This window comes from Ixodes scapularis, unplaced genomic scaffold, assembly GCF_016920785.2.
Source record: "Ixodes scapularis isolate PalLabHiFi unplaced genomic scaffold, ASM1692078v2 PGA_scaffold2__306_contigs__length_199485367, whole genome shotgun sequence".
Classification (NCBI taxonomy): Eukaryota; Metazoa; Arthropoda; class Arachnida; order Ixodida; family Ixodidae; genus Ixodes; species Ixodes scapularis.
Genome location: NW_024609857.1, coordinates 126,765,513 through 126,788,685, shown reverse-complemented (window position 1 = coordinate 126,788,685; position 23,173 = coordinate 126,765,513). Strand labels below are relative to the sequence as shown.

General features: G+C 49.1%; 1 protein-coding gene across 4 annotated transcripts in view; it reads left to right on the top strand.

The window, feature by feature from the left end:
- Nucleotides 1-20,152, top strand: part of LOC8025833 (testicular acid phosphatase) — a 71,693-nt gene extending 51,541 nt beyond the window's left edge. For all 4 annotated transcript variants that reach the window (XM_040206202.1, XM_029974921.2, XM_040206201.1 and 1 more), the window contains one exon: nucleotides 19,662-20,152. In XM_040206202.1, the coding sequence (XP_040062136.1) occupies nucleotides 19,662-20,070 (409 nt within the window). In that variant the 3' untranslated portion in view covers nucleotides 20,071-20,152. The remainder of the gene's footprint in view (nucleotides 1-19,661) is intronic.
- Nucleotides 20,153-23,173: the final 3,021 nt, after the last annotated feature.

Genomic DNA, 23,173 nt, shown 5'->3' with positions numbered 1-23,173 from the left:
GGCTCCTCTCGAAAGTTGATCACAAGAACAGTTGTACGTCCTTCCTGAATATCCGTTACGCCTCGTGCGACACCAATTCCTTTTTCGAGGGGCAGTTGGACGCTGCCTTCCAGAAGAGCTTCACCGTGTATGGCGGCGTCGGTTATGACGGTGACAAAAACACTCGACTGCGGCGGTAGGTTCACAAAGTCGGCGATAACTGGGATAGCGGTTGACGTCGTGCTGGTCTCCGCCGGCGGCAGGACAGGCTTTTGCAGCGTCAACTGTTTTGCCGCGAGGTCGATGACGGCGCCATACACGCAGAGAAAGTCCAATCCGAGGATAACGTCCCTCGAACAGTCTTGCAGAAGGGCGAACTTCACGGGGCACGTTTTACCGTGGATATTGACGCGAGCAGTGCATCTCCCGACTGATGTGATGAGGTGCCCTCCGGCGGTTCGTATTTGCGGTCCATCCCAACGCGTCGTGACTTTTCGAAGGCGGCGGGAGAGCCTCCCACTCAAGACTGAGTAGTCTGCTCCGGTGTCTACGGGTGCTGATGCGTCATGGCCGTCGCTGACGACGTTTTAGTCGTTGGACACCGTTGCAGGAGCGTCGTTTCGGCCTCTGGTAGCGTTCGAGTGGGGGCCCTCCGACGTTCCTGGAGGATCTTGGCGTCGGTCGTCTTCGGCAACTCCACCTCCAGGCGTCGCCGCGTCTAGTTTCCCCAGCGTGGAGCGAGGGGCGACAGGCTTTCACGTTGGAATCGGTGCATCGGCGAAGCTGGACGTCGTGGCGAAGGCGACCGGAACTCTCGGCGGGACACAGGCTCGGGCGACTGAGGTCGTCGCAGGTAATCGTCGATCTCCCAAGGGCGTTCACGATACCGGGGGCGCGGGTCGTTTGGGTCGAATCCGCGCAGCCCGAGTCGTCGGTATGGGCATCAGTGATACTCATGGTCAGCTTCCCCGCAATGGTAACAGAGCGGGCGTCAGTCGGCCGTCCTCCAGACGTCTGTCCCCCTCGGCGCAGGTCGGTCTGGGTGACCGTGCGCCTGATCGTTTTGTCGTCGAGGGTACTGCGGCGTTGGGGCGTCTCTTCGGGGTGGCGCCGTGGCTTGGCGGGGAGCTTGCGGCGGTCGTCGGGCCATGGCAGCGTAGCTCAACGTCGGTTCCTCCGGTGCCACCGTGGTGACGGGAACCTCTGGTGGAGCGCCCGATGCACTTCTTCTTGGACAGCCTTGGTGACGGAAAGGGTTGGCAAACGGCTGGTGGCTGGCAGTAACCTTCGCAGTTCCTCCCGGACGACCTCCCTGATAATTTCGCGGATGTCCGTACCAGGAGCGTTTTCGCCGCTAAGCAGCGCGGTTGCAGCGGCGCTTGGATGCCGCTGGTAGTGGAAAGCGCACACTTGGAGGGCGCGCTCGATGTTTGTCGCTTCGGTGACGAAGGCGTCGACGGTTGCTGGCGGTTTGCGGACGAGGCCTCCAAAAATGTCGTCTCTCACGCCGCGCATGAGGATTCGTAGCTTTTTCTCTTCTGTAGCCCGAGGGTCGGCGCGGGCGCTCAGGCGCAGAACATCCTCTACGAAGCCGGTGACGCTCTCGTTGGGGCCCTGGGTCCTGGTTTGCACTAGGTCCTCGGCTCTCTCTCGGCGGTAGTGGTTGACGAATGTAGCCTTCAGATCGGTCTTGAAAATGTCCCACGACTGTATCAGACGAGACAAGACATGACCGCTCAGTGTGGCTCCAGCAGCAGGACTGACTTTTATTGGTCCACATCACTATATATATAGCCGGTGCCCATGGTGTCCAGACTTACATACGGTACATCTTCCTTTCTTCAAAAAAAAAAACAAACAAAAAAAACAAAAAAAACAATATAAACACTGAGAAGAAGTCATATATAAAAATGAACGAAGTAAAATACAAACAAAGAAAAACTTCACGACACACTCCCACTAAAAAAAACGAAACCCCCCCCCCCCCACCCCCCCCCCCCCAAAAGAACAAACCAATCAAACTATTTGATGAAAGTTTTCGTCATATGTTAGTGCAGCCGGAGGCTTGCGCTGCCTGGTTGATCTTCGAGGCTCGGTCCCTTGTTGAAGGGAGGTACCCCCAGCTGTTGTGCTCGCAGCTCTAGTTGCGTCGAGGCGGTTTTCTGGCGTACTTAGAGCTGTGGCTACGGCGGGCTGGCACACTGTTGGTGGTTCTTCATTGTCGTTCGAGTACAGAGGTTCTTCCGATTCACTGCCAGTACCGTCGGCCTCCTCCAGATGGAACTGTTCTTGTGTCTTTTGTAGGTGCTGCCTATTCCTGCGAAATGAACGATGGTCCTCTGTTAACACCTCGAAAGACCGCGGTGCAACCTTGCGAATTACTTTCGCTTTTGGTTCCCATGACCCAGCATTCCTGATTCTTACAACATCGCCAGGGTGAAGTTCGTCGAGATTAGTTCCTTTGTGTTGTTGCTGGTGTTTCTTTACGCTGTGTTTTTCTCTGCTTGTAAAGTTGGGCAACCTACACCTTAAGATTCTTTTCATGAGCAACTCGCTTGGCGAAAGGCCCCCTTCAAGCGGAGTCGATCTATAATTTAGGAGTCCCAACCATTTGTCTTCACCAACCGCATTGGTTTTCTTAAAAATTCGTTTTACAATCTGAACTCCTTGTTCTGCTAGGCCATTCGAGCGTGGAAACCTGGGACTGGACGTTAGATGTTCGAAGTCATACGACATCGCAAATGCTTTGAATTCGTGAGACGAAAACTGTGGGCCATTGTCCGAAGTGACAACCATCGGTAAACAGTGCCTTCCGAATATGGCTTTCAGTTTCTCGATCACTGTCGTGGTTGTCAGGTCGTCTAGCTTTTCAACTTCCGGGTAATTAGAGAATGCATCGAAGAGAACTAAATACGATTTCCCGGCAAACTCAAATATATCCGTTCCTACCCAACTCCATGGAAGTTTCGGTGTTTCACGCATTAAAAAAGGTTCAGATGGCAGTGCGTAGGCATAGCGCTTGCAAACGGAGCAGCTGTTTATCATCGATGTTATTTCTTCGTTTAAACCGGGCCAAAAAATAAGCCTGCGTGCTTTAGCCTTACATTTATTCATTCCTTGATGTCCGTCATGCAGACGCAATAACATTTCTTTACGCATACTTTGAGGCACTACAACCCTGCTTTTTTTTAATAGTGTTCCTTCTATTACCGTTAAGTCCGACTCAAAAGACTTGAAGACGCCTTCGACCGGTGTGCTAGAGGTAATTGCGTTGATTACCTGTTGTAGTACTAGATCTTTTGCAGTTTCTGTTGTCAACCGTGTCAGGGTAGCTGCAGACACCAAGTCCCACAGGACACCGGTTGCGTGAGTCTCAATGTCGGAAGTTGACTCTTGGGAGCCGTCATTGACTGGTGGTCTTGAGAGCATGTCAGCCACTAGCAGGTTCTTTCCGGGAACGAACTGCATCGTGAAATCGTACTTGAGCAAACGAATAAAGAATCTCTGAAGACGCGGGGGCATGTCACCTATGGATTTCTTGCAAATGGAGATAAGTGGCTGATGATCAGTTTCAATTGTTATGTGCATTCCATAGACAAACTGGTGAAATTTTTCACAGCCTATTACTATCCCTAGTGCCTCCTTCTCTATTTGAGAATAGCGCGATTCAACATCTGTTAATACCCTTGACGCATAGCCCACGGGTCGCCAATTATTCTGATTGTGCTGCAAGAGTACTGCTCCCAGTCCTGTAGAGGATGCGTCTGACGAGATTTTTGTAGGTTTCTGCGGGTCAAAGATTGCCAAGAGTGGTGGTTTTGCAAGCAGCGTCTTCAAATCATCGAACTCTTTTTGATCGGCTGGTAACCATTCGAAAATTACATCTTTCCTTAGTAGGCTTCTGAGACACATTGTCTTGTGCGCTAGGTGAGGAAGGTACTTGCCGAAGTAGTTGATTACTCCCAGCAAACGTTGTAATGCTTTTTTGTTTTCTGGCACAGTCATCGGTGACAGACCGCTGATCAAACTGGGATTGGGCTTGATACCGTTGCTGCTAATAATGTCTCCTAGAAATCTAATTTCTCGCAAGGCAAATTTGCGCTTCTCCGCGTTGAATGTTAAACCCGCACTTGCAGCTTTCTGCAAGGTTATTCGCAAACGCTCATCGTGCTCCCGTCTAGTACGTCCCCAAATGAGAATATCGTCTATGTAGATTCGTACACCCGGTACTCCATCAAAAATTTCATTTAGAGTCTTTTGAAAAACCTCTGGCGCAGAAGAAATGCCAAAGGGAAGTCTAAGAAATTTGTATCTTCCAAAGGGCGTTCCAAACGTACATATTTTTGATGTATCCTCACGCAACGGGATCTGGTGAAAACCAGCTTTTGCATCCAGCGTTGTAAAAAATTGAGCTCCTGACAGCTCGGCTTCAATATCCTCCCAGCGAGGCAACTGGTAATGCTCTCTTTTCAATTGTGAATTAATGCGTCTAGGGTCTAGGCACACCCTTAGAGTTTCGTCTTTCTTTTTTACAATTACCAACGGACTTACCCAGTCTGTGGGTGCGTCGACTTTCTCGATGATGCCATGCTTTACCATTCGTTGCAGCTCGTTTTTCAAAGGTTCGCGTAGAGCTAGAGGCACGCGCCGGGCCGGCTGAACACTTGGCTGGGCGTGTTCTTGGAGAACCATGTGGTAACGACGACTGACGCAACCCGTTCCCGAAAAGACGCTTGCTAACTCCTGAGGCACGCTCCTCTCAATGCCTACAGATCCAACGCGCGTGACAAGACCGAACATCTCCGATGCTTGTAGCCCTAGGATTGCTTGGCGTCCATTTTAGAGCGCAGCTCTTAGGGGCCCGTTTCCGGCTTGAGCGGCGTCGCCGTCGCCGTCGCCGTCGCCGTCGGCGTCGGCGTAACCGCGCGGTGCATCATGGGAAATGTCCCATAATGCACCGCGCGAACCCCCACCAAGGTCACGTGACCTCATGGGGGGTCACGTGACCCCCGAAGTCACGTGACTCCCCTGAGGTCACGTGGCCCCCTCCTCGAGGTCACGTGACCCCCGCCGATGTCGCGTGACCCCCCGATGACGTCATCGTCACTGATGACGTCACCGGCATCCACATTGTCATCGTCATCATCACTGATGACGTCACCGGCATCCACATTGTCATCGTCACCATCACTGATGACGTCACCGGCATCCACATCGTCATCGTCATCATCACTGATGACGTCACCGGCATCCGCATCGTCATCGTCATCATCACTGATGACGTCACTGGCATCCACATCGTCATCGTCATCATCACTGATGACGTCACCGGCATCCACATCGTCATCGTCATCATCACTGATGACGTCACCGGCATCCACATCGTCATCGTCATCATCACTGATGACGTCACCGGCATCCACATCGTCATCGTCATCATCACTGATGACGTCACCGACATCCGCATTGTCATCGTCATCATCACTGATGACGTCATCAGTGACGTCACTGATGTCGTCACCGGCATCCGCATCGTCATCGTCATCATCACTGATGACGTCATCAGCGACGTCACTGATGACGTCACCGACATTCGCATCGTCATCGTCATCATCACTGGTGAAGTCATCAGTGACGTCACTAATGACGTCATCGGTACCCGCATCGTCATCGTCACTGATGACGTCATCAGTGACGTCAGTGATGACATCATCGGCATTGGGGGTCACGTGACCCCCAAGGTAACGTGACCCCCCCTGGTTAGTTTAACCCCCCCCCCCCCAGTGCCCTTCCCTCCTCCTCCTCAAGAGCTGCGCTCTAATTCGGCGTTACAGGGAGTTGTAAGCGGCTTTCATTTTTTTACAACAAAGAAAATTTCTGATCTTTCCATGCCATGAAGCCTCAGTCGCAACGTCGCGATGCCCAAGTGCTTTATCACACCTCCATCGTAGTTTCTGAGTGTTGCGCCACTGGGGCGAAGGCTAGATGTTTGGCCCACCTTTCGGAAGACCGAGAACGGGATCAGGTTTGCTTGCGAGCCGGTGTCCACCTTGAGCTCGACTGTGGTGCGAGGTCCAGTGCCTTGAACCGCGGATGCGGTGATTATCCAGTCTTGGTGGGTGTCTGCTGAACAGACGCTTATATCCAGGATGTCGAAGTCGTCGGAGGAGTCGCTGGCAATGTTCAGCGCGGCGACGTTTTGCTGTTCTTCGTTTCGAAGAGCTCGCAACGAGGCTGCAGACTGCTTCCTGCCCTGGTGAGTGGAATTTGTATCTTGTTCTTTACTTCGTTCTTGTTGCTGGTGAACGCAACAATTGCGCTGATCCTGCGAAGTGGCTTTCAAAGGGCAGCGGACGGCAAAGTTTTTTTTTTTTTTCACACCTCAGGCATACCTTGCCATATGCAGGACATGATCGGGTCGCGTGCTTCAGATTGCAGCGCGTGCATTTTGACGATGATGTCGACTCGCGCAACTTCGTTTTTTCCATTGCGTCCACGGTTGCGCTTTTCTGATTCCCTTCCCAGGCCCTGTTTTGATGCTGAGCCACTTCTGCTGCCTTGCAGATCTGACCTGCCTTCTCTAGCGTCAAGTCGACTTCCCGTAGCAGTCTTGCACGAAGTTTCTTGTCAAGGATTCTATAGGCAATCTGGTTTCTGATCATTGAGTCCATGACCGCTCCGAAATTGCAGGATTGAGCCTTAGTTTTCACGTCGCGCAGAAATTGCTCAAACGGCTCACCTTCGGTTTGTTGACGCGTCCGGAAGACATACCTTTCGAACGTCTCGTTCTTTCTTGGGATGCAGTATTGTTCAAATTTCTGCACCAGTGTGTCGTACGCTTCCCTTTCTTCGTCTTCAGCAAATTCAAAGGTGTTGTAGATCTCCAGCGCTTCCTCTCCCGCGACGTGCAGAAACAGAGCTGCCTTTTCGTCATCGGGCTTCAGTGCGTATCCTGTGGCCTTCAGGTAAATGTCCAGCCTTTGCTTGAATCTGCGCCAATTCTCTTCGAGATTCCCAGTGAGACGCAGCTCCGCTGGCGGCTTGAGGCTGTTCATCTTCCACGCAGAGCAAGAGCCGGTTTCGCTGGAGTCTGGTCTGCGCGAACCCTCGGCGTTCGATGTCGGCTGCGCCATGTATCAGACGAGACAAGACATGACCGCTCAGTGTGGCTCCAGCAGCAGGACTGACTTTTATTGGTCCATGTCACTATATATATAGCCGGTGCCCATGGTGTTCAGACTTACATACGGTACAACGACGTCAAAGAGGACTCATGGCTCTCGTGCCAGTGCTTGGCGGTTGCCTCTAGGGAAAAATTAAGGTTGTACAGGCGCTGCTCGTCGGTCTACCCATTGTGGCGGGCAACGCGTTCATGCTGGTCTATCCAGTCTTCGACGTCTTCGTAGAGTTCACCTTGGAAGGGAACAGCCGACCACGGTGCGACGGACATGTAGATGACGGGAGAAGCGGCGGGGGCTTGCGACTGGTTGGCCATCGTCGTCTTCTTCGGCCTGGGCTTGTCCGGCAGCAGCCCCAATTCAGAAGACTGACCTCTGGTACGACGGCTTCTTCGGACTCCGGCGTCTTCGGCGAAGGGTAGCCTTCCGGGGCTGAGCACGCCGCTTGGCCATGATGACCTTGGAGGGGTACGATTAACGGGCATATAATGGAGTACCCAGCATCTCCACCAAGATGTCACGGGTGGTGACCAAAAGAACAATAAATAAACAGGAAGAAATAAACGTTTAATGTGGCGAACTGGTGCCAAAAATGAAAGGGTACAAAAGATAATAACAGAGCGTCGCGGGCGTCGAAGTCGGCATAACAGCAGAGTCGAACGCTGGGGCGACGCTGACTCCGGTTCGCCACGCAGATCCCCTATGTACTTCTGGAATAATCGGCGTAGAACATTCGGACCTCGAACAATCAACAGAATTCTCGAATATACCACAAAACTAAATTGCAGGAATAACAAAAGATGCGTCACCCCCAGGAATCGAACCCTGGCTTTTCGCGTGGGAGGCAGGCACGATAGCCCTTAGGCCACGAGCGCGCTGCCTACTTCGCCAACTGTGCGCGCGGCAAGATTGGGGAGGCGCGGACTCCGGGGTGGCTCTTGTTGCGTAGATGGTGTAAAAGAGCGCGACGAAACGCTCATAATATGAACAGGCGGGACAAGCTAGTTGATGTTCCGCAGGTTACCGTTACCGGGGAAAAGGGGAGGGGAACATCTGCAAACTTTAGTCAAGTCCTTTACTAGGGGGATACATTCCACTCCTCTCAAATACAGTACCTCGACGCGGACAAGTTTTCTAGGCTTGGTGAAAGCCATCTATCGTCGGGGAGGTCTCGGCTATTGGGCGGTAAATGATGATGATGATGGTGATGGTTGTTCTACATACCAAATTTATTGTTGTGAAAATGCTCGAGACAAGGGCCGCGCGCCACGTCTTGGAAGGACATGGCGTCTAAAATCTAACTACACTGTAATCTAAATAAGTGCTGCGCCAAATACTTTGATGCGCTGTGCCACCATGATCTCGCCAAGGGTTGCAAGTTGCACGTGCCTCGTGCGTCGACGCACCTTGCGCTACTTTTGAAACATAAGAGAGTTTTAGTAGATCGTTCCCATGACTCCGATAACGATACCCGATACTCCGACATCGCCTCCCTTGTGCATTCATAGTAAAGTTATCGGGGCTATCGGAGGTATCGGAACGATCTACTAAAACTCTCTATAGAGGCGCATTAGGTGGAATCGGAGACGACACCGCTGCGGCCGCCGCGAACATCCAGGTGCCCATGCGCGTGGACTGGCGCGGACCTCCCCTCCGTCAGGGCTGGATTCAGCGCTGTAGGCGTTTTGTCTAATGCAAATAAGCGGAGTAGAACGCATTCACCCTAGTAAAGTATTTGCTTTAGTGATCCGGGAGAGGCACGCAATCGCTGGAGCTCAGGATCACTTCCTTGAGCGGTTGCAGCTCTCCCCAGTCTAGTGGATGTGCCGAAGAAAGAGCACCGACGTGGAAGAGTGCGTCAGCAGCAGTGTTTTTATGGCCGCTGACATGACGGAGATCGACGGTGAACTCTGATGTGAAGCACAGGTGCCGGGTCTCACCCGCTGTGTGGTCGCTGTGGTTTCGTTGGAATGTGAACGTCAAAGGCTTGTGGTCTGTAAAAACGTGGAAGTTCCGGCCCTTGAGGAAGTGGCAAAAGTGCTTGATTGACAAGTACACTGCCAGAAGTTCACGCTGCCAGAAGTTCGCGTACAAAAGTGCTATACTTTGTTCTGGGTTCTTCAGTCTATGCGAGAAAAATCTGAGAGGCTGCCAGCCATTGACGCTCTGTTGAAGAACTGCACCAATAGCTACGCATGACGCGTCGGTGACGAGTTGTAGTTCTGCGTCTGGATGAGCGCCTTTTTCGCTGAAGAGAAAGCAAAGGCTGAACCTTCGTTCCACTCAAGCGGCGGAGAGGGCTCTTCCTTGGTGGCGAGAGGGTCGGTCAACTGCTTGATCATTTGCGCTGAACTCGGTAGGAAGCGACGATGGAAATTTAGGAGGCCTAGGAATTCACGCAGTTTCTTGCGAGATGTTGGCTGCGGAAAGTCTCGAATAGCCGTAACTTTTGCATCTAAGGGCTTGAATCCTTGCGGTGTCACTAGATGCCCCAAAAATTTGATGATCGGCACGCCGAAGGTGCGTTTGTTTGGGCTGATGACTAACCCGTAGTACTCGATCCGGGTGCAAAGAGCACGCAGATGTTATTTGTGCTTGGACTGTGACGTGCTGGCGTCCAAAATATCGTCGAGATATGCGAGGACAAAGTCTAGACCTTGTGTAACCTCGTTGATAGTACGTTGAAATGTCTGTGCGGCATTCCGCAAACCGAACGACATCTTCACATACTCAAACAGGCCAAATGGTGTGGTGAAGGCGGTCTTTCGTATGTCGGCAAGCTCAATCGGTGTCTGGTGGTATGCCTTCACCAAGTCGATCTTGGAGAGTATCTGGCAACCAGCCAGTTCTTTTGTGAAGTCCTGTATGTGGGAAAGCGGGTAGCGGCCAGGCTGGGTGTTGGCATTGAGGTCGCGGTAATCGCCACATAGTCTCCAGTCGCCTGGGTCTCTCTTGGGGACCATCTAAAGTGGGGAGGCCCAGGTGTTCGATGATGGACGAACAATGCCAATTTCAAGCATATGCTCAAACTCACGACGAGCAATGGCAACGCGTTCTCCAGGCAGGTGTCGAGGACGAGCGAAAGCGGGAAGGGGGGGGGGGGGGGCGGGGGTCCAGAGGTGACAGTGTGGCGAGGGGTGGTATCCTTCACCGGCGACTACCTAGTGTGTGGCCTCGTGATCTTTGAAAAATTCGGGAGAATTTTTTCATAGGCCGATTATGGTGAAAATGCTCGCAATCCCGTTGCCATGGTCGTGGAGAGCACGCCACTCACGGAAAGACGTGTTCTATGGTCGATGAGGCGTCGTGAATAGATGTCGACGGCCAGCTTGTAGAAACTGAGGAAGTCCGCTCCCAGGATGGCCTGCTTAATGTCGGCAACGATTAAGAGCCATCGGAATGTGCGGCGCAGTCCAAGGCTTATCGTGAGGGACCGCTGACCATAGGTTGCGAGGGGCGAGTTGTAGATCGCCTGGAGAGGAGAGGGCTTTTGTTTGCGTTGTCGTTCTAAAAGAGAGTCCGGTAGAACGCTGACCTCGGCTCCCGTGTCGATCAGCAAGCGATGGCCAGCCACCTTGTCAACTACATAAAAGAGGCGGCTTTCTTGTTGACCGGTATCATTTGCCGCCGTCAGTGCCCGGTTTTCACAGTTCCCCGCCGAAGAACAGAGTTGGCTGCACTTGCGGGCAGCGTTGCCGAAGATACGGTGGTACCAGCACGTGCCGGAGCTCAAGTCAACTTGACTGCTCTCGGAAAAAGTGGAGCGCTCTACTGAGGTTGAGTGGAGGCACAGGCTTCGGCGAGAGTGTGGCCGTCGTTGATGACATTGTGGCAAGGGTGCGTGGGTGGCAAGCTGACGACTCATGGTCTCGACATGGTCCTCAAGACGAGACAAACTGAAATCTTTCGAAGTTGTTATGGGTGCTCGGTTAGTGACATCCCTGATGCCAGTGGTTCGCGAGTAGTCGAAGACGCGGTCGGCAAGCTCAGCGAACCTGTCTAGCGACATCTCTTCCGCAGGCGCTAGAACCGGGAGCATGGTCGATGGAAGTCGTTGCAAAAACAACTCACGCAGGAAATGGTTGTTGGGGTCCGGGTTCTGGACTCTCAGCAGCTGACGCATGCGGTGGTGAAGCTGGGATGGGCGTCTGTCACCGAGCTCCTCGGTGTTGAGGAGTGGCTGAAGTTTGCTGCGCTCCAACTCGGTCTTGCGGTCAAGGATGGCGGCCTTCAGTTGGTCGAAGGGGTTGACCGGATCCGGAGCGGCGAGAATGTCGGCTAGCTCCTTGGCGATGTCAGCTAATAAGGAGGACACAGTGTGCAGGTATTGCGTCTCCTGACTGGCGATGTGCCGTAGAGGAAACTGGGTCTCGACTTGCATCAGTCGGATTTTTCGGCCAAAATGGGGGCAGCCGAAGATTCTGGACCGCTGCCAAGGTTGACTGGAGGGGTCACCGTCAGGAAGCGTTGGAGGCGACGGAATAAGCCATGGAGCAGCAAACCTTGAAGGAGCGAGTTCGATTCCGAGTCACCAAATCTGTTGGAGATGCGACGAAAAGAACCAGCTCGGACAGCGTTTGGATTCGAACTAATTTTTTTAACCTCGCGCGCTGCAGAGGCACCTCCACCTCGTCGTCATTGTCTGTGCAACATAAGCAGGCCGTGAGGGTCACTACAGGCCTATTGCGTTTGCGTCGAGGACTTTTACACCGAGTGAGAAAAAGCTACAGTCAGCTAGAAAAAAAAAAAGGCACCAGCCATTGTATTCATCGTGAACAAATTTCACGTGTACCTGTTTGGACGATCTTTCTTGTTAATCACAGAAAACGAACTGTTGCAGACAAATCTTGGCCCCAAGAAGCGAATTCCAAACATTGCCGCGGCACGTCTGCAGAGGCGGGCGACCACCCTGTCCGCCTGCAAGTATTGGTTGGTTTACCGGCCGGGACGACTGAAGGTGGAGGCAGACTGTTTGTCACGGCTTCCCGTTCCTAGGTGCAGAGAAGAGGATTGCGATGATGACGTCGCCGCGTGTCTCAATATCTGCCTGCCTTTTTTTCAGTAAATAGCCAGGAGACAGCTCAAATTTACCGCGAAAGATGAAGAGCTCTCTCAAGTTACCAGATTCCTCACCGCATCGTGGCCCGAAAAGCTAGAAAATTGACAAAAAAGCTACTATGCAAGGAGGAACGAGGTGACCTGGCAATACAGTTGCCTGTTGTGGGAAATGAGGGTTGTGATTCCAGAAGGACTGCGGGAACGCGTTCTGGAAGAGCTGCATGAAGGGCGCCCGGGAATCGTAAGGATGAAAGAACTGGCGCGCAGCTATGTTTGGTGGCCAGAGGTAGACGTAGACATTGAACACCGCGTCAAGTCGTGCGACCCGTGCCAGCAACAGCACAGTCTTCCCGGTTTAGCCCCGCTGCATTTTTGATCCTGACTAACTCGTCCGTGGCAAAGGCTGCACTTGGATTTGCGGGACCCTTCCAAAACCACCAGTTTCTGGTGAGCGTCGACTGCCACCCCAAGTGGTCCGAGGTTTTTGTGATGAACAGCACCTCGGCTGAAGCAACTATTGAAAAAGCTCAGGGAGCTTTTTAGTCGTTTCGGTCCGCCAGATGTTATTGGTAGCGACAATGACCTCCAATTTTGTTCGCAAGAATTTTTCACTTTCTTCAAAAGAACGGCGTGAGGCACGACAGGACCGCCCCCTACCACCCGTCTAGTAACGGACTGGCCTCGAGCGCTTCATTCATATCCCAAAAGAAGCTTTACGAAAAGGCAAGCCAGGTCGACCCCTGTTCCTGCGACTGGCAAGTTTCTTGTGGACTTACAGAAACACACATCGCTCCACAACCTTTCAAAGTTCGGCGGAGTCACTACTTGGACGGCGGCTGACTACCCGGCTGGATAGACTTCGATTCTCCACCGACGAAATTGTTCACCGCAAGCAGAATATGCTACAGGTGAAACACAGCGGTCATCCGCCACATCTCGTACTTGGGGATGAGGTATATGTCAAGAAGTTCCGGCCGGGGAGCTACTGGTTTCCCGGATTTGTCTTGGCTCGGTCGGGACCAGTGTCTTACACGCTCCGCGTGACTACGCCGAGGGAACTTTCGTGTGGCGGCGGCACCAAGACCTCTGCAGTTGCGAGAGACCTCTACCCCGGAGACGCCAGAGGGCGACTTGCTGATATCGAGTGCCCTGCCAACATCGTCACGCCGGGGGCAAGAAGAGCTTGAGAACGAGCCTCCTGCAGATCAGCCACCGATGTTCGAGGTGCAAAGAAACTGGATCGCCTGCCTATGCGGGCCCCCCTTACCACAGCCGCAAGGAACACTTCATTGGTACCCCGACCGACACCGGCGTTTGCCTGATAGGTTTTCGCTATAAAGAAGAAAAGTGTGCCGTCATATTCTTGTCTAAAACCGTAAATATTTCAGGTTTCGTTTGTGTGTCAGTTTGTTATATCGCAATAATTCGCACGAACGTTCCTGTGGCCGCCGTCGAAGGGTGTACTTGTTTTTTTTTTACTAAGTCTGGGGGAGTGTTGTATCGGTGATACAATAAGCGCGCACCGCCGAGCGCGTGCTCACGCGCCTCGGTACCCCCTTTTTGTGACGACATGCTACCGGCATAATAAAACTTTGTTTGGGGCTATACTCCGTTTCACCTTATTATGTACCGCAGCGAAGGCTAGTAGCGCGAGCGCATAGCGTTCACAGCTGCCCTCAGTGCACGAGAGCTTGTGCCGGCAAGATGTGACCTAGAGCAAAAAGCTTGCGCTTGCAGCCTTTCCTGCGGTACATCATAAGGTGAAATAGAGTATAGTTGGTTCATATCGATTAAACGGTTAAGAGGCGCGAACAAACAGGACGAAAAAAGACACACACGTCTGTCCGTGTCGTATGTGTGTCTTTTTTCGTCCTGTTTGTTCGCGCCTTTTAACCTTTTACCGGCATAAAGTTGTACTCCGGGTGTTCGGTGACCCGATGGCTCCGGCAGTGTTCCAATAAATCTGGTACAGCGAAGAACCCCATCGGCCTAATCTTCTAGATACTACTTTTTGTTTTTGCTTTTGGCCGACGAGCCGCACATAACTCACCAGAACATTTATGCCAAGAATTACCCAGTGACAAGGAGCTAATTGTGGCCTGCAAACAGCGCGGAGGTACAATGCTCCTCGTCCTTCACGTGGCTGCTTGAGATGTGCCGACTTTGCCAAATGCGCGCTATTGAAAGCCTTGTTTCTTATCTTTTGCAATAATTGAAATTGCCGACGCGGGCGTGTATGTTCGTGCTTGAAAGAAAGGACACAGCGAACAAAATAGCGGGTGCACGAGAAAAGAATTAGACTATACAGGCGCTAAACGCACAGTGTAAAATTTATTTAAAAAATAAATAAACGCCCGCATCATTGCGGAATGAACGGGTGTAGTCCGAAGCAACCCAGTTCCGTTTGATCTCGTACCATTTCGACCCATTCTCGAATCAATGTTTCGTGTTAGCCCGTCCCATTTCGACCCATTCCCGAATCGACCTTCCCGTTTGAACCCGACCCTTTTCGTCCCACTCCCGAAACGTCCTTCTCATTTCGACCCGCCACGTTTCAACCAATACTCGAAAGACCCATTTGTATAAGACCCGGCACATCGCAACCTTTTCGCGAAAATTCTAATCGTTCTAAGCCTGGTCTGCGCACCTTATTTGCTTAAGAAAATATGTTCTGAAATATTATTGCATGCCAATGTATTCTAAAAATATGCATTATTTCAAGCAAGCTTCGAAGTAATGTATTATTCTTACTTCAACCACTTAAAGTGTTTTTGCTTGTTTTATTTAAGGATGATCCCCTTAACGCGCAACCCCGAAACGGTCCATGTACTCTCTGCGACGCCGCTACTGGAAAGATGACGTTGTCGCTTTTTTTAAATTTTACATCTAAATGGTATTAGCTAGCACCAATCTTTTTTTTTTTTGGCTTAGGGCAGTGGTTTTCAAAGGGGGGTCCGCGGACCATTCGGGACCCTTTGGGTCGGGGTCCGCAAAGGCATCCTAGGGGTCCGCGAAGCCCTGCTTCATGAGTCAAGTCCGGCAATAAAAGTTTTTTTTTTCCAGGTCGAGAAGAGATGTTTTAGTTTTTGGGCAAGTTTCCTCGTGTGCATATGAATAAGAAAGGTCTACTTTACACTAGCCCACACTTAAATCCATTATTCAATTAATATTATATTTAACCTATACCCTCCCCCTCCACTCACCCCGAATGGGGGCCCCCATTATCTCCGAAGATCCACAAGGGGTCCACGAAACATCGATGTTTGAGAACCACTGACTTAGGGTACTGGCCCAGATGAGCACTTCCAAAGACAGTAATAGTTTTCATGTCAGCCTTTCAATTCTATGAGATTTAACAGCAACATTGCCTATCGCTTGTTCGCGCTTACACAAGCACATCGGGTAAACTAATAGTAGCGTCGCCATAGCGACGCTATTTTTAGGGTACCCAAGGTGCTTGCGTACGTTATTCTAAAACCTCAATATTAGTGATCTTGATATTTTTGGAGAGCAACAAACCAGGTAGGGTGACAGGCATATTTCACTTTATTTTCGTTTATTTAGCTCAAAGGCACCGTACGGATGCAATACATGAGCGAGGGTTTAAATATGGAGGAAAAGCGCACTATAAAAATAATTTTATAAAAAAAAATTCCCTGTTGGACTTTCCCTGAGAAAGTCCAACAGGGAATCATGCCATCAGAAAGGCGACACTCCAGTTTTGATCGTTTATGGTCCTTGCTGACCCACTTGAGCCCCCTGGCCCGTACGGCACCACTCTGCAAGCTGCTGCAAAGATACCCTTTCCAAACCTCATCTCGTTTGATAAAATCAACGAAGCTGTAAATGTTCGGGTGAGCGCTCCCTGACGCCGTGTTTATCTCACGGTGCCAGGTCTCCAAGGTTGTTTCGGGAGAAGAAGTGAGGTCAGCAAGGAAGACAGTCATTGAACACTTGAACCTAATCAACTGTTAACGAACAATTCAAACGAACCGACCTAACTGATAACGAACGACGGCCGAAGTCGGAAGGTTGTTTCGGGATAGGGCGAAATGGGAAAGGATGAAAGAAGAAGGTCGTTTTGAGCCGGGTCGAAACGGGAAGGTACAAACGGAAAGGTTGAAATGGGAACGGGTCGAAACGGGAACCACCCGAATGAACAGGGGTGCCGCAAGATTATGTTTCTTTTTTTTTTTTAACGAAACGAACAGATGTTTGGTTGACGAACTAATATTTTCATTTCAATTGCCTAACTGTTCAGTCTGCACTTTTCACAATGATATTGGTGTTCTGTTTTGTTTAATTCGAATGACACCTGGAAATTACTTAGTAGAGAGACAGATTTATCCCTGACGTTAATCAAAGTGACCAATTATATTTGCATGCCGGAAAAAAAAAAAAACTTAAACCAAGTAGCTGAGTGGTTTGATTGGTACCATTGGCTTCTACATGCTTCTACAGTTCACTGCCCACGGACGGTAGAGGCATTTTGTCCCCACTCTTCGTCGCACATTCTCTTTTATGTTTATTTTTAGCTCTTTCGCTAGCGCGGATGCGATAGCGACGCCTGGATTGTCAAACAATAGCGGGGGGTGTTCTTCAGACCATGTCGTTACACTATCGTATGAAGTGGCTTTAGTCCTTCCGATTTGCTGGGCTAGAAGAGATGTGACAATCGATTGCTTTTGACAAAGCTGGTGTGAGTATTCCCGAGGTTAAGCCTTTAAAGTGCTGTAAAATCCTGCAGTCGATAGCAACTCCACACCTGTCGCGTCCTGCTCTCGCCTATTCTCCTTCCATCGCACATTCTGGCGTGCTCACTAAAGGAGGGTTCATACATACAGCGGAGCGCTAAGTCAGTGCTACGTGAGCGCTTGAAAGAGCGCTCATGTGGCGTTTCCTAGTGCGTGACGTAGTTCTAATATAGCGCGCGATTAGCGCTTTTTTAGCGCCTTGTCAGCGCTTCAGTAGCACCTTGTTAGCGTTTCAGTAGCACCTTGTTAGCGCTTCTCGTACCGCGGTTTCTGCTGCGAATTAGCGCGTGCACTGCGGTTCCGGTTCCTGTGGTAGGTGTGCATCCGCAGCATTATGGCGGACATGTGGAACGCTAAAATAGAAACGCGACAAACGCGGTTCAATACGCAATTAGTGCATATGTGGGTGGACAACTTAACGCCCAGAAGAGCCATCTGCGTGCGCGAAATCTTTCGCCACCGAGATACCGACGGGTACCTGGCGAACCTTGTTCCCAGGCTGAGGGACCGAGACACAGAGCTCTTTCGAAGGTGGATTATTTTTTGAACTGCGTGTCTTTGAAACCAGGGTCACGCATGTCGAAAAGAAAGAGATGAAGTCGTGCCTAATCAATTAGTCGCTCAAAGTCTACGAGTCTAGATCGTCCGCCCAACCGTCTGCTTGGAAAGGGGCTCTTTTACTTCCTCCTATTTTAGTGCCAAATAAAAAAAAGCAACGACGGAATCACCGAGCACGCGCTGTTGCGCAGCAGCAAAAACGGCACAACACTGCGCTACTGAAGCGCTAACCGAGCGCCTACTAAAGCGCTTCTGGAGCGCTAACCGAGCGCTCCGTCACGCGCAAGTCGGTGCGACATGAGCGCTGCGTTCAGCGCTGATGAGGCGCTAACTGAGCGCTCCGCTGTATGCGTGAACCGGCCTTTCGAGTGCAGAATAGCGCTGCTGTAAAATCAGAAAGGACACTCCGCTTGGTAGGCTGAATCGCAGTCTCGTCCGCGTGATTTCACTTTTCCGTCTAGAGTTTACCACGCGATAATATCAGCCCGTAGCGTCCGCTGCAAAGATGACGCGAAGTAACGCGCATTGAAAATCGTATGTTAGGAGTCACTGTATCCGGAATCGCATTCGCGTATTACTATAGACCCTTTTGCTGTTTACAAACATGAACGGCAGCTTGCGTCTCAAACGACTTCCGGTCACTCCGTCTTTGCAAGTCTGTCGGGCCTGCTTATGTGAGCATTGCTAGAAAGCATAAATGCTACACGGACAACAAAGTTAGAGATTTAACGAGGGCCTTCGGTTGTACAATTTAACGTCTTGGAGGAGGCAAGTTGATTCACAAGAAAATCCTATACTTCTTTTTTAACAAAACTCGTGCTTCTTCGTTCTTTTGGTGTTCAACTGGAGAATTGGTTGTTGAAGGCTTCATCGACAATTCAAACCGCTGTGTTAGGATGGACTTTGTTCATTATTTTTTTGACCTGGAAGTCAAAGACTTGAGCACCGCCTGGTGGCATTTGCCATGAAAACGGTCTAACATCTAAGCCAAAAGCAAGGAGGCAGGCTTTAACTATATCTCGACGTGCAACATAGCACCCCTTGGGGGCTATGTTGCACGTTTTGGACTCCCAGGGGACTAGGGAGAAAGGAGTGCCGTCAGCAACGCTCTTTGGATGTTGATTGGTGGAGTCGCTGATGATGCGTTGCGTGGTGCTGCTAAGATACGTTCATTCACACCTACGTTCCTTTCTTCGCCCTAGTCGCCTGGGAGTCCAAAACGTACAACATAGCCCCCTTCAAGCGCACACGAGCAGGGACACTTCAAGGTCGTGAGTGCCCGGGGCGGAGACTTGGTTTTAGGGGTCTAAGGCGATACTGTACTAGATGTTAGTTTATGCTTTTTGCTTCGTTTATTTATGTAAATATATGTACATACGGTAGAATTTCGTAATCTGTTCGTCCTTTTCCTCTGATTTCGGGGTCCGTCTCGGTTGAACGGGACAAAGACGCAACTTGTTTTAGGCATTTGCTTTAGAAAAGTTCGTACTGCTGAGGCCAGCACGTGCGGCGCGTGGAACACCAATTCCTGCATTCTCCTTAATGCAAGGGTAATTTAGTAGTAGGTCAATTAGCACAACATAGTGAATAGAACAGTTTAACGCCACAAAAACGTAAATACCCATTTATGGGTTTCAGCAGAAGAGCGTTTTGTTACGCATAGTAATAGGCACTTCAAATTTTTTTCAAATTTTACTTGGACTATCTTTAATGTATAGCTATTTTTGCTGTTTATCTGCCACATTCCGCGTTTCGACATTTCAGCTTTGCGTATTCAAAAATACCTAACTTTCAATATTATAAGTCAACCTCGAGAATGCCATCCATTTAAAAACTGTATTTAATTTTTTTTGTTCTTTTAAATTATTATTCATCATCTACGCCGTTGTTTCAAACCAGTCGTTATAGTCAACAAGCACGGATGATGGTATCGAAGTAATCAAAAGGTACATGACCCCCGCAGCCCCTGGAAGGGCACTTATCTATCCATTCGTCTCACCGCGCCATGCACGCCTCTCTAGAAATCCTAATGTTTCTTTTACCATTGAGGATATCAACTCTCGTATTTCGCCCCGTCTGTGACGCATGCCAGCTCTTAAGATAAAGCTGCCATATATTCTTCTTATTCTTCTAGGGACATTTCCACGCTCCTCGAGGACCGATATCAGCTTGCAGGGAACAACTCTGAGAACGCTCCTGTTGCCATCCCAGGACTACAGAACGCGACGCGCCATAGCAAATTCCTGCTTTTCTCTTATCACGACCTGAATATCATGGCAACTCTGGCGGCTCTGAACGAAACGTTTTCCCAAAGACCAAGTTATGGCTCTTTGGTGCTCTTCCAGGTGACGAAAAAAGATCAGAGTGAACCCGAGATCACGATCCTGTATAGAAATGGGACGGCAGGACCCGAGGTGTTCCCGATAGTTGGCTGCCCTGTGCCATGCAGCGTAAACAAATTTATCGAAGTTGTTAGGGATCAGTTTCCCGAAGCGTTCACGGCAGAATCCTGCGGATTACCCAGCAACTATACTATTTTGTAGACGCACGTTTGGAGGAGCAAACAAAACTGGAAGTATGCAATTTGTGAGAAACTATTGAATTAAACATTGCGAGCATTACCAACGTTCTTGCGTCTGATTTTGTTGGGGTTGCATTGTTTCTGGGGGAAAAAATGCCTAATTACAGCTAAAACACAAATATGAAAAAAAAATCGAAGCTTGAAATTTAGTTTTACATTATACTTCTCAGAAAACAAAATTAGGCTTATTTTTGTGCTTCGCAACAGTCACTAGAAATCGTTTAACATAACCATATTTGTAGGTACGTGCCGTCTGTACATTTAAAGATGGAGTGAAAATCTTTTTAGTTTATGAATTTTCTGTGCTATTACGTTTTTGTTTTCGAACGTGTGTTTTATAGCCGTTACTGAAAATGTATTAGATCGGTGAAAAAAAATAAAGCGACGAGTTGAAAGGATTTGAGGATGTTAACACCCAATAACTTAATAATTGGGGACGGCATAAATGCTGCGAGGTGTCTTCTCTACAGTGTTGTCGAAATGCTTTGTATTATGAAGCAGCTAAGAGTTTGGAATGTGTCGAAGCCATATATTTATGAAAAGGCTACTTACTACAAAAATTGCTTGGGTAACGGAAGGGCTGAGAAGTGATACTTCAAGGGTATCTAGGATACAAATACCAAGATCTCTTCTAAGGCCCAAATTCAGATGCTGAGAAACATTCATCTTCTATGTAATTGAATATTCCCGATATACTTTCGAAAAACAAAAAAAGAAAGCATTCCAGAATACCGATACAGATACATAGTGATATATTTTTTCCCACGAACAAGGTCATACTCCAGGAATAGATATAATAATTCGGCAAATTTCAAACAACGTCATATGTATTGCGAGTACCAAATATGGCATGCAATCGGAACATCAGAATTCTGAAGCACTACACACGTTTAGTTGATCAGAAAAATAGCTTATTATCAATGCACCTACGATTTGATTAAAGTACCAGTCTAGCAAAAGATAAAAGCGTCTCTTTTGGCGCCTAGACAAATTAATACCGCCTCAATGGCAAAGAGTTCCTGGAGCAGTGCGACGCCTTTCCGGGGGGGGGGGGGGGGGGGGGGGGGGGGTGTTGTCAAGGTTGCAAAAGAGTTCCGCCCTCACAAGGGACTGTTCTGGCTTTGCGAAAGAAGAGTAATTACCGTCTTCGAAATTCGTAAAATACGTGAATGTAGCCTGAACGAAATTAACCCTGTTTCGCCTTATTTATTGTTTGGAATATTACAGAGGTTGTCACAAAAGAAAATTTACACGGTCTTTTTTACCACAAAAATAAACTAGGCATCGCCAAACGCTCATTCTCCGTCCAAAGGTAGAGCTAGAGGTCACAACCAGATGTCAACGTTTCAGCCCGATCCGAAAACCTAATCAAAAGTTATAAGTGATTTCCTAAAAATTTCAAAGAAAAAATGGAGCCCATTTTTGCCCGTTTTCGGTTTCTGGTGCCATAGAGCCCCATGTGTTTGAAAGCTCCGTCGGCCGCCATTTTCTCATTGAAATTTTCAGAAAATCACTTATAACTATTGATTAAGTTATCGGATCGGGCTGAAACTTTGGCATCTGGTTGTGACCTCTAGCGCTACCTTTGGGCGGAGAATGAGCATTCGGCGATGCCTAGTTTGTTTTTGCGGTAAAAAAGACCGTGTAATTTTTTTTTTGTGACACCCTGTACTTTTAGTTGTGTCAAATAGGCCACCGGCCATTTTTTTAGAGAATGTAATGTGGCGGTCCCACATAATCAATTCATGTACCTAGTAAATTCTTGACAAAAAATGTATCAAGATACCTAAGCCTGGGAAAATATCGCGATGCAATCGGTACATCGTAAAAGCACTCCACCACGGAGATACAAATCTATTTTTCAAATCTATCTTGATATAGAAATCCAGAGACTCGAAAAAATCTCTAAGATTCTAATGCGATACATTTTTATCTCGGTACCGCCCAGCTCTGGGTAACAATACTTTAAATAAACACAAAGTTACCCTAGAAGTCTTAATAACTAGAGACACTTTTTCCTCCGATATTAACTTGGAAATACAGGAAACCATGTAGTCCTCTGACAACTTAAGTAGCACGGGGCGTGGAGAGACCTTAGCATCCTATTATCGCACCTAAGTCAATAAGATAACAGCAATACATACGCGACAAAAAAGTCCAATAACAAACTGCGAAAGAAGAATTCTAAACACAATAAACCACGCTTTGCATTTATTCAGCTGTCAGTAACCACATACCGACATACATAAAGTAATCTGCAAACATCGCAACGTTGCCACGCCCTGCCCTGTCCAGCCCTTGCTGTCATGAACTATACGGTGTGCAAGTTGGTCTGCTCCTTTCGCACCTCCTGCTTTTGTTTGCCCCCCAAACTCGTCCACGTGCTTTTGTCTCACCACGACGGGAACGAGTGACGGCAAGCGCATGGTTGCCTTGTCATCGGGCTTTCCATGCCCGTTCCATATGTTGCCCTCGGACTGTTGTGCTCCTCCTCGCGTTCCGATGCGCCAATGACGCATTTTGGGACACTTGCTCGCCGTATAGTTTGAATAAAGTGATCGGTTTCGCTAGTAATCGTCCTTGCACAAGTTAGAACATGCACTGCGGTAATGAGAAGATGAACTATTTTAACATTACACCATTTTTAAACGGCTCTTTGTATTTGATGTGATAGAGAATCTTAAAGGGGTATTTGGAGTCGTTTGGACGTTTATGCATTATCTTTGTCCGAGATATCTGAATGGTTTCTTTTGAGGTCGGAGAATTTTCAGAGGAATGGAAATCTCGATTATGTTTGATAGATATATCGTATTCAAATGGTGAACGAAACTGTTTTTGTGAGTCGGAGAGACAAGCAGTTTAAGAGAGGAAGAGTTTAAATTGACACGGTGAAATTGGTCAAATTCATGATTACGTTTTGTTTTTTAAACTTAGGTATGTCGGAAGCCAATATCGTTTCTAGAAATATTGACTTTCCCCCTGGTGCGCTTTCCTTCTGCCTATATAGAGGCTATATGGAGCTACTTTAAACGAAACAAATATTTATATTATAGTGGATTGTGTAT